General features: G+C 37.8%; 1 protein-coding gene across 3 annotated transcripts in view; it reads left to right on the top strand.

The window, feature by feature from the left end:
• Positions 1 to 18,631, top strand: part of TMEM245 (transmembrane protein 245) — a 73,650-nt gene that overhangs the window by 45,612 nt on the left and 9,407 nt on the right. For all 3 annotated transcript variants that reach the window (XM_079300268.1, XM_079300267.1, XM_079300266.1), the window contains 2 exons: positions 1,874 to 2,019; positions 17,453 to 17,553. In XM_079300268.1, coding sequence (XP_079156394.1) covers positions 1,874 to 2,019; positions 17,453 to 17,553 — 247 coding nt within the window. The remainder of the gene's footprint in view (positions 1 to 1,873; positions 2,020 to 17,452; positions 17,554 to 18,631) is intronic.

Here is an 18,631-nt window from a genome sequence, read left to right as displayed (position 1 = left end):
TAAGACAGATACTCCAAAATTCTAAAAGACAGATACTCCAGAATTCAATTCATTTTGTATGGTGCAGTTGTTATATCCATCTTGTTTTAGCAGAAATTGCTTAGGGTTTGTACGTTTTCCTGGCTTGTAGTTCAGCTTAACAACATTTTATTCCACTGCTGTTCATTCCCAGCCATCGCTTTGGCTTTTATCCTTCAAGTCTATCTTGTGTCTGCTTAAGAAAGCAAGTTTCTTCTGTAAGCACTGGGGAAGAGCAGTCAGGATAAGCAGATACTATACTTACTGTGCTCAGTAGCACTCTGCTGCTCTCTGTGTTGGAAACTGCAGAAGGATCTGTAGGCTGAGCTCAGTGGAAGGAAGATGCAACATCATCTGCTGCTTCAGTATAGAATTTTCTAGTGAAATCAGGAAATGTTGCAGTAGCTTAGAAATGGCAGAGCCCATGAAGGAAGAAAAATAATCATTATTGAAGAATAACAAAGGATGTTAAAGTGTGATTTAAGATTCTTTTACTTGAAAGTGTAACAAAAAATAGCTGATGATGCTACTGGCACTAGACTATTTCCAATCAAAGCAAGGCTTAATTATTGTTCCTATTTTTTTGAATCTCAAAATGAATGTTAACAGCATGCTATTAAAATCTGCTAATATAATGACTTGTTTTATTAGCTAGATTGGTTTATCTCCCAAGGCAGAAGCTAAACACCTGGGGAGATGGAATATAGCCTAACCTAATATATCATGTTTTGGACTGGGGTCTTTATGGGTCAGTACTTGAATGTGACTTTCAAGTTAAAGTCTGGGAAGGCAGGTTTGGGGGAAAATGGTAGTAGCATTTTACTGAGTACAGAGAAATTAGGAACAAAGACAGACGTCATTTTGAGATTGGTAGTGAAATACAGTAATGCTGTTTGCATTTTGTTTTCTGAGCATCTTCAGAGGGAATGAAGAAAAAGAGCATGAGATTTCTCTAAGCTGGATGAAATGCTTGAAAGTAAGAGACTTATGGAGGTCAGGCTGTTTGGCTCATAAAAAAAGATTAAAATGTTGTTTATTCTAGAATACAATGGTTGGAAACAAGGAAAGTGAAAGAATTGTTTTTAATCTTGAGAGGAAAGAAAAAATATCTGAATCTTGTATATGAAACAAATATAAGCCATAGGTTGCATTTGGAACATGCAGAATGGATTTTTCTTGTTTGAGTTATTCTGTTTCAAGATGGACACAATACTCTGATTTGTTCTTATCCAAGAAGTTGCTGAGCCTGCTAACAGGAAAATAAAAGAAACATAGTTGACTGGAACATAGAGGAAACTAATCCAATCTGATTGTAATTGTTTTGTCTTTTAACTGCAACAGTTGAACTGCCATCGCTTCTGCTGAGACTCATCATCAAACTCACAGGAGGAATATTCACTTAGGATTGCCAGCTTAACATAAAATTTATGGTTGTGAAGTTTTGTGTAATTCATATCTGATACCCAGCTGCATAATGACTCTTGAGACAGCCCAAATTTATTTGGCAGTTTTGTTTGCTTGTTTTGAGAATAAATGTAACTATTCAGCAATTTTTTGATCTGTTAAGCATGCTGAAAAAGAACCAAACACCCCACAGCTAGAATGTTGATCAGTATTCTGGTTGTTGTTCTAGATGTGACTTTGGAGAGGCTGAATAGAGGCAGAAGTTTTATAATGTCTGGCTGTAAATGTTAAATCCTTTTCGGAGCTGGGAAGAAAATAATTCTTTCAGCTCCGTTTTCCTGAATCCAGGCTTGCAGTTCCTTTCCAGTAAAATTCAAGATCTTTTGCATAGCTGCATACTCATGTGAAGTATTTATTACCTTTTAATTTAAAACTTCAATTTGTTTTGCAGGTGATTTTTCTGACCACGCTGTTCTACCTGTTGAGCTCCAGTGATGAGTATTACAAGCCAGTAAAATGGGTGATAAGCCTGACACCTTTGTCTCAGCCAGGTCCCTCCTCAAATATAGTTGGCCAGTCTGTGGAGGAAGCAATAAGGTATATTTCTGATTTCTTGTGCTTTGTTGAAAATTCTTCTTTAAATTTGAAGTTCAGCTTCAAATAATTAACAATTGCAACACCTTGTATTTAAAAGATGAGTTGTAAAAAAGATTTTAAGAACATAGTATTGATGATTTCTTTCCCCTTTGATAATAAAACAATTTGACTTGGCTAAAAAATTTTCAGAGGTTTGTGCTGTGATGAATACTAGTGTTTTGTAAAACTGCTACACCCATGGCATCCCTAACTCATTGCTCAGGAAGTAGTGTTTGCAATTGTCTTGGCAGTAACAGCTGATGTAGCTCAGTACGAGCAGATGCATGCAGCAAAACAGTCGAAATGGAGGACTGACATCAGTGCTGTACACACTTTAGAACTATTTAGTTTGAAGTATTTTGTCTGATATTGGGGAGTAAGTACCCATTTGTATTAGATATGGTTCTGGAGTGTATTTTTCTGTTCAGTTTCACTGAAAGAAATCTAGTTCATGATCTCCATAAACCAAGTTAGATGAAAGGGAGCACCATGGGAGTGCTCTCCTTATCACACTTGGAACACTGCTGTGCTGCACCTGCAGGGTGCATCCACATGCTTAGTCATCATTGTTGTGTGTTGGCTCTAAATTACTTCAGTAATTAAAGGAGAATTTAAAAATGTTTTTAAATATGGTTCACAAAGATTTCACAGTAAAGCTATTTTTGGGGTGGTGCAGTAAAGTTCATTCATCATAGATGAAGGAAATCATCAGCTTTCACCTGTTAGCAGTTTGAAACACTAATATGCTGGTAATGTAATAAACTGGATTTTAAATAAGGTGTTTTAAGCCCTAGTATACTTTTTCGAAAAAGTTGGTGGTCTGGGCAAAGTAATCAGATTTCATGCTGAATTCTGTGTAGCCATTGCATTTTACACTACTGCTTTCTGTGTCATCTTGTGAATACATACAATACACAAGTAAGCATTAAACTGGGGAGGTATTGAAGCTGTTTTCCAAACTCATTGCTAAATGTATGCCATTTTAACAATGGCAAGATTATATTATGCTGTGCAGGATCTTGAACAAGAATGCTAACTGCTTTAGTCATTTGAAATGAAGGGGCAATTCAGGTAGAAAGCAACAGATTTGGAATCCTGCCAAAAAGTTAATAGCCTTTCTCTTGAGTGACTGCTATTGAGTTTTCATTGATCACATGGTTAGTATCTCAGTTCTATCTTTTCTGAATAGTGTGAGTGGATTTAGAAACTGACACTTGTCTCACAAACTGTTCTCAAATTTTGCCCATGGTAGAGGGGAATAGTTTGGAAAAAGTAGGATATGGTTTATCTGGGCATGGATACTTTGTGAGGAGGATTATATTAAATGCAGTTATAAGTTTACAGATACGTGACACGGGTGGACCAAGGTATTTCTCAGTATTGGAATGGAGGGAAGAAAGAAAATAATTTTAGAGAAACCACAGGAAAATGAGTAGAAAAGGGCCAGCATGCATCAGTTACTGCAAATAGGATGAGAAAAAGCCAGTGTCTGGAGAATGTGGAATGAGGTGGGTTGTTGCTAGAGGGGTAGGAACCTAAAAATGGCTTCTTCACCTCATCTGCACATGTCTTGCAAAATGGATGTTAGTGCTTGGTGGTAGGATGGAAGAGGCTCCATTTGTGTTATAAATTTTCAAATAATGAAACATCTGTAGCTGCTTTATCATTAGCATTACACAATATGAATTTAAAAAAAACCCTCAAAATATCTGTGCTTTCAAGTTGACCAAAAAGATTAGGTTAATACATCTCAAAATTCACCAGCTGTGTTCCAGCTCCCACAACTCTTCAGCAGGACATATCACATGCACAAAGCTAAGACAGCATCTAACTAGTCCTGTCTAGAGGGTGGGGATCCTCCTGGCAAGAGATAGTCCTAATCTCTCTGTTGCTCATAAACCAAATAACATAAAAATAATCATCCTCCATGTTGTCAGTCACTTCTGTACTCTTTTTCTTAAAATGTGTTTGTGAAAACTACTAGGAAACTTGGATGTAATCAATGAAGTCGGATCCCTTGTGTGCTTTGCTATTTATTTCAGAGGAAAAGTGAGGGAGAAAGAAAAGGAGGGCAATTGGCAACTCATTTCTGTAGCTCAAGAAATCCCTTAATTTAAAGATACTACTCAGCAAGCTCTTAAAGACCTTATCCCATTTCAGTTTCTCTCATCAGAACTGTGCTGTGATTTTTATTTTATGGACTATAAATAGCTATAAATTTTACAAATACTTTTCTAACTCATTTGATGATGAATTTGCAAATATAGTGACAGTTCTCTGTTCACACAAATAGATTTATGAGTTGTATAGGGGTAAGAGCAGCTTTCCAGGCTGCTTTGAGCTAAGTGTTGAGTCTCACTGTTTTTGTCAAAATACCACAGATTATAAATTTGAACTTGAGTAGTGGGAGTAAATAGATGCAGCTGTGGTGACTTTAAGTTTTGAAGAAGCTGAGTGTAATCCAAGAACTGCCTGCTGCAAACCATGAATTGCCCTCCTGGCCTTTGATAGGAAATTTATTCATCCAGGATGCCAGAGAAGCAAAATGCCAGCAGCATGTATCAGGTGGTGGGATTGAGCAGGGATTTGACAGGAGCATCATGCCATGCCTGAGCCAAGAGCTTGTTTGGGAAACCTAGTGGCACAAAGGCAGAGCTGTGCAAGATAGAAGATCACTTGGAGGCACAGATCTACCAAGGACAAGTTGTGCTGGGGAGATCATGAGCTTTTTTTTGAGGAGGTGACTGTCCTGGTGGGATCAGGAGACATCAGTGACTGCCACTTGCTCTGACTTCAGCAAGGCTTGTGACAGCCTCCAGTAACTTCATGCTAGGCGAGCATGGGCAGCAGAAAGGGGATGGCTGCAGGAGCACTGCTGTGTGCTCAGCAGGACAAATCCCAGCTCTGGGGAGCTGCTGGTGGTGCTGAGGCTCAGGGCAGTGATGGGGCTGATGCTGGTGATGGTCTGGAGCGAGGGCTTGGGTGATCGTGGGAGTCACCTTCTGAGTGATTGTGAGTATCCTTTCCCATCTGGGGATGGCAGGACAGCTGATGGGGATGTCCCTTGCCACGTGGGGAAGGCAGTAGCTTGTTGGAAGGAAGGTCCTCTCCCCATTCCTTCAGGTCTCAGTGCTGAACCAATGGCACCTTTTCACAAGGGGCAGTGGAAAGAAGGGGCCATGTGACCCTTGACAGTCAACAAAACTCTTTTCTAGGTCTCTCTTGGGACTGGAAGGCAAATGGCAGCCTAAGGGATGATGATCTGCTGCTAGTTTGGCATTTTCCCATGTTGTGAATGTGACTGTAAGCTGGCCATTTGCCTTTACCCCAGATACCTGCCTTTGATTTTTCCCATGTCCATGCAGCCCTCCAGATGGGAACTGACAATGTTTGGACTATGGAACAAACACAGATTTGCAAATTGGTCATAAGCCAGTTTTCCCAATATTGAGTAACTTTCATAATGAAAATGCCCCTATGATTTTAGAGTAAACACTTGTGTGTGCTTTGTTTTAATGTACTGCATTTGCTTCTCCTCATTGTTTGCATTGTGTGGAAGGCAGCATTTAGTCTACAGGGAAGAGGAAAAATCAGTAGTTATGTGATGATTCCCTAAAACACAGTGAAAAACCTGGGAGGAAGATGACTAGCGATGGCATACGTGACCACAGGGATTTCTGACTGATGTGTGAAGTACTGGTTCTCTTTCAAATCAACCAATTCAAAATTCCATGCTGGAATTTCATGAGCCATTGCCTGAAAATGAGGTGGGAAATAAAAATTTAGGAAAGTTTTAATAATCCCAAATACTGCTACTGCCTCAGCAGTAAAAGAGCTTCTGTTCTCTAGTAATTTTGGTCCTTCAAGCCCAGTTGGTGTATCTGTTTTTCTTTGGTTTGTAATCTCAGGTCTTTCTCAGTCTGATTCTAATTTTCTTGGAGTGGCCACATTTCATAACTCCTTTTTTCTTCTTGATGTATTCTTCATCTGTCCTTTGAATTTCATCCCTCCCCAGTTCTGTCTTTTTCCCTTTTTTATTTTTTGCCTCTTTTTTATATTGCTTAAGTTGGTATCAGGACAAAAATGTGATGCATTAAAAAGGTAATATTTCATCATGTGTGAGAGTCTCCCTTGACTGAGAGTGGTGGTTAGTTGCCTCTGAATATAGTAAATGCATGATTTACTTTCACTGAAACCACTTAAAGTCAGCCACAGGAACAAGGAAGGGGAAGCAGGGAGGGGCATGGACAGAAGGATTATGCCAGAGTACATTGAGGAATTCTTTAGGCACCTCTCAGGTTTAGGAAGATTACTTGCTTTCGAAACATGAGGACCACTTAAACCAGTTTATTGTATTTCGATAATTTTAATTCTCAGTAGTAGTTAGTGAATTTTTTCACTGTAACTATAATAATGTAGTATTTTGAAAGTTGAGGTTAATCATTATTTCAACTGCCCATAACAGTGTAAGATCTGCTTTGTTCAGAAGAGTTCTGTAAAATAAAGTTAGTTGATGAGTCTCCTACTTTACTGATTAAGTAGGGAAATTATATTCTTTACCCCTGAAATAGGGAGGGGATGTTGTTGTCTGGGTTTTTATTTTTGTTTTGTTTTTGTCCTGAATGGATGAAGCAGTAATTCTCCAAATCACAGGTTTCCAAGTAGTAGCATGCACACCTTTGCCTGAACCATTTTCCTTTCCCTGAGCAGCATGTCGTTCTCTTCCTGAATGCACCATACCCTTGTTCCCTGAAGCTCCCATTCTGCTTGCTCTGGTGGAGATATTGCACATTACTAAGTTGCATGTTCTCACGGCCTCAGTGCAATTTAGTGTGTGCGATACTTTCACATGAGTGCATGCACACGGGTATGGCTGAGGCTTAAAGTTACTGCAGCTTTCAGTTTTGGTGGGGCCTGATTAACCTTGTGAAATGGTCTTAAACCCAGATCAGTGTTTTGAGTGATGCCTTGAAATGTGTTAGTGGAAGTTTGTTCTGTAATGCCAGGAAGATGAGCACTGTTTGTTTTCAATTTGAGAAGGGTTATCATTATTTGCTTCATTTTCTTCATTTGCCATGCACACCTCAAATTTGATGAGATGTTTCGTTGGTTATAAAAAAGTTTATTCAAATACTGCAAACTTCTAAAAAGGAAACTTTTATCCTTAACTGAAATTGGTTGGAAAGTCAAAAGAAAAATTTGATGTTAAAAATGCCCCATAGTGTCTTGATGGATGAAATAGGGTCTTAATGAAATTTAAACTTTTATTTACTAACATCTAAAGAGATCTGTAAAGAGCTGGCATGCAAACAAACAAACATCTCAGCTATTTAAACATCTAATTGGTTTGCTGTAGCATCCTGGCAGTGATTATGGAGAAAATGAGACAATGATACAATTCCCACAGAAAACAATAATCTTCCAGCATGTTAAGCCAATGCTTAGAAAAAGCAAAGTGTGTGATCTTGTTTATTTTACTGCAACATTAATAACTTCTTTCAGATTAATTTTTCAAAGATAACTGTTAACTGATTTTTTATTGACAGAATTTTTGCATGCAGTGAATGTTCTTTAGTAGCAGGAGTTACTTCTTGCTGAAATCTTTTGTCACAGGAATGCATTTAATAGGACCTTACTGAAATTTTTCAAGCTTTACTTAAAGTGTACATTATGAGACGGGAATAGAATTGAACAGTTGTCTTATACATGAAGTCAATGGCATCCTGGCTTATATCAGCAATAGTGTGGCCAGCAGGACCAGGACAGGGATTGTCCCCTGTAGTTGGCACTGCTGAGACCACACCTGTGTGCTGTGCCCCTCAGTTCAGGAAGGATGGAGGTGCTGGAGTGAGCCCAGAGAAGGGCAGTGAAGCTGGTGAAGGGTCTGGAGCACAAGTTCAGTGAGCTGCTGAGAGAGTTGGGGTATTTAGCCTGGAGAAAAGGAGGCTCAGGGGAGATCTAATCACTCTCTACAACTCCTGAAAGGAGGCTGTAGCCAGGTAGAGGTGTCTTCTCTAAGGCATGGGAGGAAATGGCCTCAAGCAGCACCAGGGAAGATTCAAGCTGGACATTAGGAAGAATTTTGTCACAGAAAGGGTTGTCAAGCATTGGAGTGGGCTGTCCAGGGAGATGGTAAAACCACCATTCCTAGAAGTGTTTAAGAAACAACCAGACATGCTTTTTAGTGCTTTGGTTTAGTTTACAAGGTGGTGATGGGTCAAATGTTGGACTTGATAATCTTGGAGGTCTTTTCCAACTTAAATTATTGTGTGATTCTCTAATGAAATAATTGCCTAGTCTAAAACTGTAAATAGCAGATATTTACATTTTTAATTACTTGGAGGAAAGGAAAGCTTCAGATGAGTTATTGGAAAAAGAATACAATGTGGTCTGTAAATCTATAAGAGATGCTACATTGTTTCAGTACATATGCTGAACCAAACTGACAATAACCACAACCTGATTATCTTAGTGGGTTAGATAGTAGTATTTTAAAGCTGCCTATTTTAGTAGCCATAAACACATGACTTGCTCACACCAATTTTATTCTTAAATATTCTCATATTTGCAAAAAGAACAACCCTAGGATTTGTGTTTACCTGTACTTCCTTTTATATAGAAAATACTTGTCCTTAAACACAAAAGCTGTCTGTCTATTACTTCATGTATGCATGATTTCAATCAGTTATTCACAGTATGTTTCCAAAAAAAACCCCAGATCTTCAAAGAAAATTTTAGAAAATAATTTATTTGCTCATATTTAGTCTTTACTCCAAAATTTACCGGTAACTATGAAAAAATGTTCATTATTATACACATAACTATGGTAAAGTGTGTCACAGTCTGTAAATTTAATCTGAGTTTTACAGTTTACTACCCCTATTTCACAAGATTATCCAAGTGCATAACCTGATGCTGAGACAAACAGTTCTGTTCTCTCTGCCCTGCAGGCTGGTATCAAACACACTGAGAGGCTTCTGAGGACTCCTTGCTTTATGAGAGACAGTGCTGCTATTTTGCCATTGACTTCATTCCCATTCCAGATGGCACGTTCTGTATGTTCTATCAGCAGTTCATCTTAGTGCATATTTCTAGGGTGTAATTCTCTGGCTGTCCAGTGTTTATTAAGACTGAAAATATCATAAGCAGATTTCCCTGCAATCTTTAAGAATAATGCAACTACACTGCATCTTAGATACTAGTCCCTTAATTATGTGTTGCACTTAGGCTTTTATATATGTGCACTTCTTTTTTTCACTACAGCACCAACTTTTTACAAGTTATTTATATGTCAAAACCTATTTGAATGAAAGGTTAATTGGTAATGACATAAACTATACCAGTAAAGAGAGTGATGCTTATGTTACATCTGGAATTTAAATCAGCCTGTTAGTTTTTCTCTTTGCTAAGGCAGGCTAACTGGAAAGGATGGAAAGAAAAATGTTGCTGAAAGACTTAATTAAATATACAGGGAAAAGATACTCCATCAGGTATTTCTAAGAATAGATGTATAGTATTAGAATTACTTCTAGTATAATGCTGCAGGATTCTGTTTGCATATCTGGTAATTCTTTGTGTGATTTAATGTGCAGTATATGTTATTACAACCTTGGTTAGATTTCTGCTATCTAAAATACAGATCTTTTGTAGTACAAGACAGCATGAAGTCTTATATAAAGCTTCAGGATTTCAAAGATTTAAAATCATGACTTTAGCTTTTCACTCTTTCGAGTTAGAAGTTCAATCTATTGTTTATTGTCTCCACCAACACAAGCAATGAAAATACTCCCTTTTTTATGCTTGTGTTTCATAATTTTATGATAGCAATAATCTGTTTGGGAATTTCTTAATATAAGACTGCTATGGATCTCAAGCAGTATTGACTCAAGCTATCTATTGCTCTCATTCATGAACTTCTCAAGCTAAAATGGGACTCTTAAAGAATTTACATCCTTTCAAGTGGTGTAGAGAGCAATAATATTAATGCCAGCACATGCTAACATCTGAGTAAGGCTGAAGGGAAGAGAGTGCATATCTGAACAGCTGAATATTAAAGGCCATGGAAATGAGAAACTATCCTCTTGAAAACTGAATTTTTTGCTAAATAAATGGAAGTATCATAAATTTCAGCAGGCAGAAATAGGCCTAAAGCATGAGGGTGGTGCTGAGTTCGATTAATTTGCTCAAAGCTCTGTAACATGCTATTAATCCAAAGTATAATTTTTCACATGCAGCAAGAACAACATGCAGTCAGAGGGCTGAGGGATATCAAGGGACACTCAGCAATCACAAGACTGCTGCAGGTTGTTGCAGAGGAGAGGTAAATTGATGCTATTTTGCTTGTTGCTGTGAAGGTAAATGAAGGGAGTCACATTGCAAAACCCTTCTTATGGATGAGCTAAAGCAAAATGTCTCAGAAATTACAGTGACTGTAGAAGAGCTTCTAGAAAAAAACAGGTTAAATGAGCAATGGCAAATTGTTGGGGGTGACTGAGGATAGCTCACTACAGAAATCTCAAAGGCAAAGGAAAAAAAAGTTCCAGAAAACCCAGGAGTACAAACTTGTCAGATGGATGAGTATTGGTGCTGTAAGGCTTAGTAGGAACTTAAGGACATACCAGCAGCTGGTGAATATGATTTAGTTGCAAAGAATCAATTCAGTTTTCACAGAAGGAAGCTCTGCCTCATTCCTCATATTTTTTGAAGTGTGGGCAAGCAAGACCCTTAATAAGTATTAACTTATATCTGTCTGCTGTGGTTCTACTGAATTTAATAAAGGCTTTTTACAGTATCACTTTCTTTAGACTTTCAAGGATAAGGGGTATTGTCTTTATACAGGAAGAGGGTGGGTTTAACTTAGATACAAGGAAGAAATTCTTTACTGTGAGAGTGGTGAGACACTGGAACAGGTTTCCCAGTGAAGTCATGGATGCAGCAGGATTGTAGACAAACTCGATTAGAAGACAGCAGTGTCTGGGAAGTAAAATGACTGATGAAATGGAGTGTAGATGAAAGTGAGGCATGTGGGGGAGAGCCAGTCCTAACTTCACACATAAACTGATTACTGCTGTGCTGACTTGGGAGCTATATTTTCTGGTACACGGGCTAGCTCAGTGCTTGGTAATACTTAAAAAAACATCTGCCAGGCATATCAAACGTTTTATTGTTACCACAGACCTAGACAGCAGAAACACAGAATAGTACTCCCATTGTATGAAGCTGTGATTTTCCTAGACCCTGAGCTACTGTGTTCCATTTTGGCTCCTGCATCTCAAAAAGCTAGGAGTGCAACAAGACTGGTTAGAGAAATGAAGGCATGCATCAGTTTCTCTGTGAGGAATGACTGAGCTCGTTAGGACTATTCAGCCTGGAAAAAAGGATTTTACATAATTGAGGTTTGTAAAATCAGTACCAGTGGAAAAAGGATGACTGAGCTGGACTGCCTATGGGTCTCTTCTAGGATAAAATCTTAGCATCACCAGAAAGCAACCAGGCATTTCCCAAAATGTGTTCATGCAGCAGGCAGTACATCTCAGGTAAGATTTTGCAAAAGAACACTCAGGTTGTACCAACTTGCAGGATTGATAGGAGGACTAAGAAGATATAGTAATTGAAGATTAACTAACAGAAACCCTGCATGAGGTCCATAATATCCCCTGAGGCAGAAGTAGGGCTTGGAAGAATGCTGGCCTGGGATTGTTGAAGAGTTTTGTCTATTTCTTTTGTTCCCTTAGTATCTTCTTCTGGATTCTACTGGAGATGGAATCCTGGGTAGACAGATCTTTGGTCTGAACAAGTTTGCATTTTTATATGTCATGTTCCAAGATCAATTTTAAGACCAGTGTGGTATTGCACTTAGTGAACATCTTTTACTCATAATAAAAATCCGGAAATGTTAGAAATAGATGATTCAGAAATAACTGGTCCTTCTCAGAAGAGCAGTTGTAAGCTTACAATTACAGGCCAAAGTAGTAATTAAAAAATTATTACAAGTACAAAGACATTTTAAAGAAATAATCAGATGTGGAATATCTTACAGGTTAATTGTTATTTTCACAGCATGTAGACATGTCTCTGTTAAGGAAGAAAGTCTGTATACCACTGTGTCCTTCTGGTGACCACTCTTTAATGATGTTTTGATAAAGTCGTTGGAGCTTTGTCCTGCCTTGGGAGGTGTATGGAATATTTGCATCAGTTATACCATCTGGAGGCATGATGCTTTGATAGAAGACACTATCACTTTATCTGATTAGTGTCATTACTAGCCTGCATCTGTTGGAGCTGTTTATGTTCAGTTGTATCATTCATGAGGAGAAATTAATTTCAGCAGCAAAACTGTTGAAATCTTGTCATGGAGTCATCTCTGAAAGTAATTTGCATATTTATATTGCTCCTGAGATGATCTGTCAAGAAACACTTCCTGCCACTTCTGCTTTATTCATAGCTGGAATCTATCTTAGTGCACTTAGATTGCTTTCATGTTAAATTTGAAACTGAAATATAATGATGGTCATTTTTTATCTCTAAAAGAACAGAACCCTTAAAGAGAGTCAAAGAACAGCTTAAGAGGTTTTTTCAGACGGACTTCTTTGAGTCATTTCATTCTTCAGTGTTCACCTGGTGATCCCTTGAAATTTGGGGAATCATTGTAGAAGGAGAATACTTTGGTCTTTTTAAAGATAATAGCTGTCACTGGCAACTTGTCTTTTGCAACAGATCTTGGTGGCCTGTGAAGAAATAAAGTTCTTTATGTACCACCAAGAGTTCTTTCTTTGGTTTTGAAGTTATGGTGATAGTGAGTGTTAATTTCAACTGGAGTAAGATAGCACTGATGTGTTCTTGCTCTCCAGCCATGAGTGTACTGGCTTCTTTCCTGGTGGGAATGCAACTATTTAGGCTACTGCTTATGACTTGGCTGGGGAGTGGAGACCTGAACTATTTTGTTAAAACTAGCCCATCATGTAGCCATTGTCATGAATTCATTGTAAAAAGGAAAAAACTGAATTCGTTGTTGAAAGTGTCACGGTACTTAATGAAGACTGTGCTGGCAGGTAGACAGAGGAGGGGTCATCTGGGACAGAAGTGAATCTTTGGAACAGGGGAAGGGAAGGGCTCCTTTTCTGGATCACTTCTGAATTAACCTGATCTCAAGATAAATTGTGAAACCGTGCTCTGAAGTTTTGAATGCATTTTACTTATACTTTGAACTCTTTTAAAATGTGATAGTTGTATTCTCAAAATAAACTGAATAGCTGAGATCTCTTAAAACATCATTTTGTATTAGTCAGTTCTCTGTACAGAAAGGTTTACAACAAAGATGCAGTACGATTCTTTTAGTGTCTACTTAGAGAATGTGGGAAAATACCAAACATTCAGTGGTGTGAGGAAGATGACAAAAGAGTGAAATTTTCTTATTCTAACAGTATCTTTGGCTGAGGATGTTCCTATTACCAAGCTTGCATTTTAATTGGATTGTAAACTATTGCATGGATTGTAAAGTGTTTTGTAAGGAATTTAGAGAAACACTATTTCTGGCAAACTTTTCCAAATATGAATACCACTTTTGTCTAGTTTTTACTCTTATGCCTATTCACAAGCCAGGCTTCATATGCCTGTTCATATAAATTTAGTATAATAACCAGAAAATCCCTCTTCTGAACTTATGATATGCTTACTCTAATCTTTCTGGTAATTCAAATTCTCATTATTTCGGCCCATATGCTCTTCTTTCCTCCAGTGCTCTGGGAACAGAGAGATCTAGAAAATCAAATTAACTCCAAGGTCAAAAAATCCATGATCTGAGCTGAGGGGCTCTTTTCAGCTGGGGTTGCTGTAGCATTAGGTTGAAATTTTTGAAATCTCTTTTTGTCGATAACAGTGAACAGACTTTACCTCCAGGCTCTGTGGAGTGAACCTGAATTCAGGTGGACATACATTTGGTATAAACTACAGTAATAATAAAAGGGGTGCTCTAGACTTTCTATAACCAGTCAGTAAAAGAGAAAAAAAAAAAAAAAATCACAAAACCCTGAAAAGATGGCCCTTTCCCTTGTAGAGTCTACAAGTGAATTCCCCAGCTTAGGGACAGAACTTAGTAGAAAGAACTTTTACAAAAAAAAAAAAAAAAAAAAAAATAGGCCAGATGTGCAGAACCATTTCACACACATTTCCTCATTTTTAATCTGAATAGTATGAAGCATGACCCATGTCCTCTGTTTTTAATTTTTTAGAAATTTTACTTGCTTTTCAAAGCTCAGTAACTTAGAATATGCATGTCTGAGTGTGCCTGATGCCAAATTGGCATGAAGTGCTCATAAATTACACATTTGCAGATGACAGCTCTTGCAGGTAAAGTGGTTCATCCACGTACAGTGCCAAAGTGAGACGTGAGCAGCAACTGGATTTTCTGATTTCTGAATCATACAATTGCTCTTGTATATAAAAGGAAGCTGTATGTGTGCCAATAATGTAGTAAGAGATGAAACTTATATACTGTCATAACACCAGGAAGATATGCCTTTTACAGGTGGTAATAAATTGATGCAGCACTGGCACTAGCACACCCACATCATCTTTAAGATCTGGTATTTCAGGTGCAGAGAAGCTGAAGCAAACTGCTGATAAAATACTGGTTAGTATTTTCAGAATTATTAATATTTTTTTTGCTTTAACCATGAAGCAAAACAGATAGGAATTTCCAGACTTTAAGACACAATTTTTAGTTTTTATGGCAGTTACCAGAAAGTAACAAATTTGAATTTTCAGGGAGATTAAGGTTCTCATGGTCCACACTGGGCAGGAAGTAGTGTCCCCTGTGCCTTTATTATGACATTTTGTCAATTCAGTTGAGGCAGACACAAACCAAGGGGAAGGAGAGGAGGAGGAGGATGAGACTTGGTGCAGCCTCCTGTCACTTCCTGCCTGACCCTGACACTTCCCAGCTTCCCAGCACTGTGTGATGGCTTCTGGTTAAGAGTGTTGGAAGCACAGAGTCGGAGAGATGCTGTACTGTTCTACATTCTATCAGAGGTATGCACTGCTTGGCCACTGAAATATATTATGTGTCAGCTTGCAGAATGACATCAGACAGGACTACCTGTTAGTCCCAGACTAGTTTTTCTGTTGTTCTTCCAGTGCATCTGACTGCAAAGTCCTTGAGCTGAGACTAAGAAACCAGCTTGTTTTAAGGACACCTTCAAGGTTTTTTTCCCGTGGGTTGCTGTCTCTCTTTTGGTTACCATAATGGTGCTATCTTCCCTTCTTTTGTAGTCTCTCTGGGAAAATCTGAAATGACTGCTCCTAGATGGATATTTTAATTTCAAGTGAAGTTGATACTTCAGATACTTTTCTCAAGTTAGGTCTGTCTCACCTCTTGTACACTGAAATGTAGTTTTGGTGCATACATATAGAAATTGTTAAGACCTTGTTAATTTTACTACATTATAAAAAACATTTTTGGAAAAAATAAGGAGATACTTTTTGACACCTGTGATGTATTTGTACGACAGTTCCTGTTGGATAAGTAAAAGATTTGCTTGAAGATTACTGCACAAGTTCTTCTTAGAAAGATGTTATGCTCCTATGATATCCTCAGAGTAGACATGAGTTAAATGTCACAAAAATGCAGAAGATTAAGAATTCTGAGTAGCTTAAGAGTGAAAGTATCTTGAATTGTTAATACAAGCTCTCATTTAGCATTGTTACTGTGGCCTTGGTGTTGGGATTTTCTTACCTCCTTGCCAAATTTCTTTTGTCTGAAACTTCTTTTCTTATAACTCAAATAAAAGTGAGCATGTCACTTCAAAATGCGTAGATTTTGGATATTTTGGTCTTTCCATTTTAATATAATAAGAGTTCATCTAAACTAAGAAGTATTGAAGGTTGTTTTTTTTTACTGAGGCCACCATGTATTTGTAAATGATCCCTGCCTTTCTTTTTGCACCATGTAATTCTTGTCTGTCAAAGATTAGATTTGTTACTTCAGGTCATTCTTTAAACCTTGCTTTTTTCCTTTATTTTCCCTTTCCCTCTTTCAGAGGGGAAAAAGGCTGGCAACAGTTGCTTCTGGTTAGTTTAAGAGAATCTCACATCTTTAACAGTAGTGTTGATGTGTGAAATTTATTATGTACTCATAGCTAGCAGTGAATGAGTTTTAAATAAGATAATTTTGATTCTGAAGTCATGTAGAAATTTAAAAGTGAGTTCTTAGGTAGCAAACAAGGGGAGAATCTTCACACTTCCTACAGAAATAATAATGTGGATATTGGCCAAAGCAGCAAAAGCTGGGAGTCTCGGAATTCTTTTTGGTAGCTTAGAAAAGATTCTACCTAGTAGTTTAATAGTACAGAAGGTTTCTTTGCTACAAGGCTTTATGGACTCAATGGAGGAAGGAAACTGTGCAGTTACAGACTTTAGATCCAGAAAGGGCTGTTTCTCTGTGCAGACTGTTTTCCTCTTCAAAGATTCCTGTTGTGTGTCTTCCTGTCCTCTTTGCCCAAAGTTCCCAAAACTGCCAAGACACAATCACCGTGAGTTATAAATGGGAACTTAACATCAGGAAACTTCATGTTTATGTTTGCTAAGAGGGTGTATGTGCCACCAATTGTGCAATGATGTAACTGTTAGAACTGTTGTGGGACTTGTTTACTTGGATTCAGCTGAAATAGTGATTTCAGGAAACTCCTCAAATATGGGTGAAAAACTGACCTAATACAATAATAATGAGATTTAGCAATTTGAGATTATGGTTTTTGTGACTGTAGACTTAAGGCATGGGTTCCAGTTCAGTTATGGGATATTCCACGTGTGTACCTGCCTGTTTGCTGTCTCATGAAGCCATGGTCAGATTTAGGGAAGGAGAACTTTGGATATAGATTCAGCAGGATTGAATTAGGTGAATTAGATTTACTACTTGATTTTTAGTAATGGCGTAGTAGCAACTTAGTAGTGGCTTGGTAAACACTCTAAAAGCTGGGGGGATCCAGTGAAAAAGAGCAGGGATAGAAATGTAAGCAGATAAAGAAAATGAATGAACACCTAGAAGTGGAAAACAGGAAAGAAAAAGTAGTTTGTATGTAGAATGGTACTGCTTCTCATAGAAAAAAGGCTACTTTTGGTAGAGAATGTGGTCTGATACTTGAGAAGTTCCTTTCAAGAAATTTATCCCTTTAACCCATTGTTTTTTGTATCTAAATGCTTTTGACTACATATGTGGTGAATATTTACTCTTTGAGGGAACAGATGTATAAACGGTTCAGTGTTACATTTTGAGATATGTTATTTGTGGTGCTGATGGCATTTCAGTTATTTAAAGCAACCTCTGTGTGTAGTTCTTCATAGTTTTTGGAATCCTCTTGCTAAAAAAGAATTAATGGAGTTTCTTTGATCGTTTTAGAGGTGTGTTTGATGCTTCCCTCAAAATGGCTGGGTTCTATGGGCTCTACACTTGGCTGACTCACACTATATTTGGGATTAACATAGTCTTCATACCATCTGGTAAGAATTTGAGCAATTATGTTTATAAATAATATTATGTAATTATTTGCTGTACAAAATCAGAAATATGAAGTATTGCTGACAAGCTTAGGTTTGGTCTTGGAGAATATGGCTGTGGGAAGGGTAGAGAGAAGGCCCTGATTGCTTCCCTCTGAACCTTGCCTTTTTCTGTTATCACAACACATTCCCTGCCAACTATTTTACCTCTTTCTGTTTCATTTGCTGGATCCAATTCCTTCTCCCTTGTATTCAGTCCAAGTGTTTTCTGGTTTTAACTTTATTGCACCTGTCTTGGCTTTTGTTTCATTCACAGTTGGCAGGTGTTAATTTTTCAAGATGCCTAAATGCAGGAAGATGTGGTATCATGGAAATGCATGATAGAGGAATGCTTCTTATTCTCAGTGTCATCTGACTATTTTGCCAGCCTCTGGTTTTCTTTTGTTATTTAACCTTATTTTTGGAAGTGGCTGGACAGCTTCTCAGCGAAAAACCTTCCCTTCTGTTCCTCTTTGCCCTTCTTTCTCTAAAAGGAATGAAAGTAATAGTAATTGCAAAATGTTTGTGTACTAGGAAGCATAAGGGGAAGCCATAAAGCAACAAACCCCCCCACAATATAATGGGAAATGGCTGTATTGTTAAGTGCAACTACCTTAAAGTCTTTGATTACTTTCTAAGTAGGTGTAGTGACAATCAATCTTATTTTTCCAACTACATGCAAAATCTTAAAAGTTTTTGTGTTCTGATTAATGAGACCAAAAAATGGGGGGAAAAAAGAAAAATGTCCCATTTAATTGTGCTTTGTATTATATTCATTCCTGGTGCATTAAATTATCGTGGCAGCATAACTGTGTTGCTTTAGATTACAACAGCTCTTGGTTATAAGCAGGAGGGTGTGCACCTGTGTGCACACATCTGCATACAGAAATATGGAAGTCATAAATCTCATGTTTGCCTGCTTTCTCACTATTATGATGATTGCAGGAGATGCAGTAAGTTAGAGTGAGATGGGTTCATTTGCTTTCTTACATAGTGAAAAATGTACAGGATTGGTATAACTTCACATTTTTCTAAAGTGATA

This window comes from Erithacus rubecula (genome assembly GCF_903797595.1).
Source record: "Erithacus rubecula genome assembly, chromosome: 3".
NCBI classification, from domain to species: domain Eukaryota; kingdom Metazoa; phylum Chordata; class Aves; order Passeriformes; family Muscicapidae; genus Erithacus; species Erithacus rubecula.
This window is presented reverse-complemented; position numbering and strand designations above follow the sequence as displayed.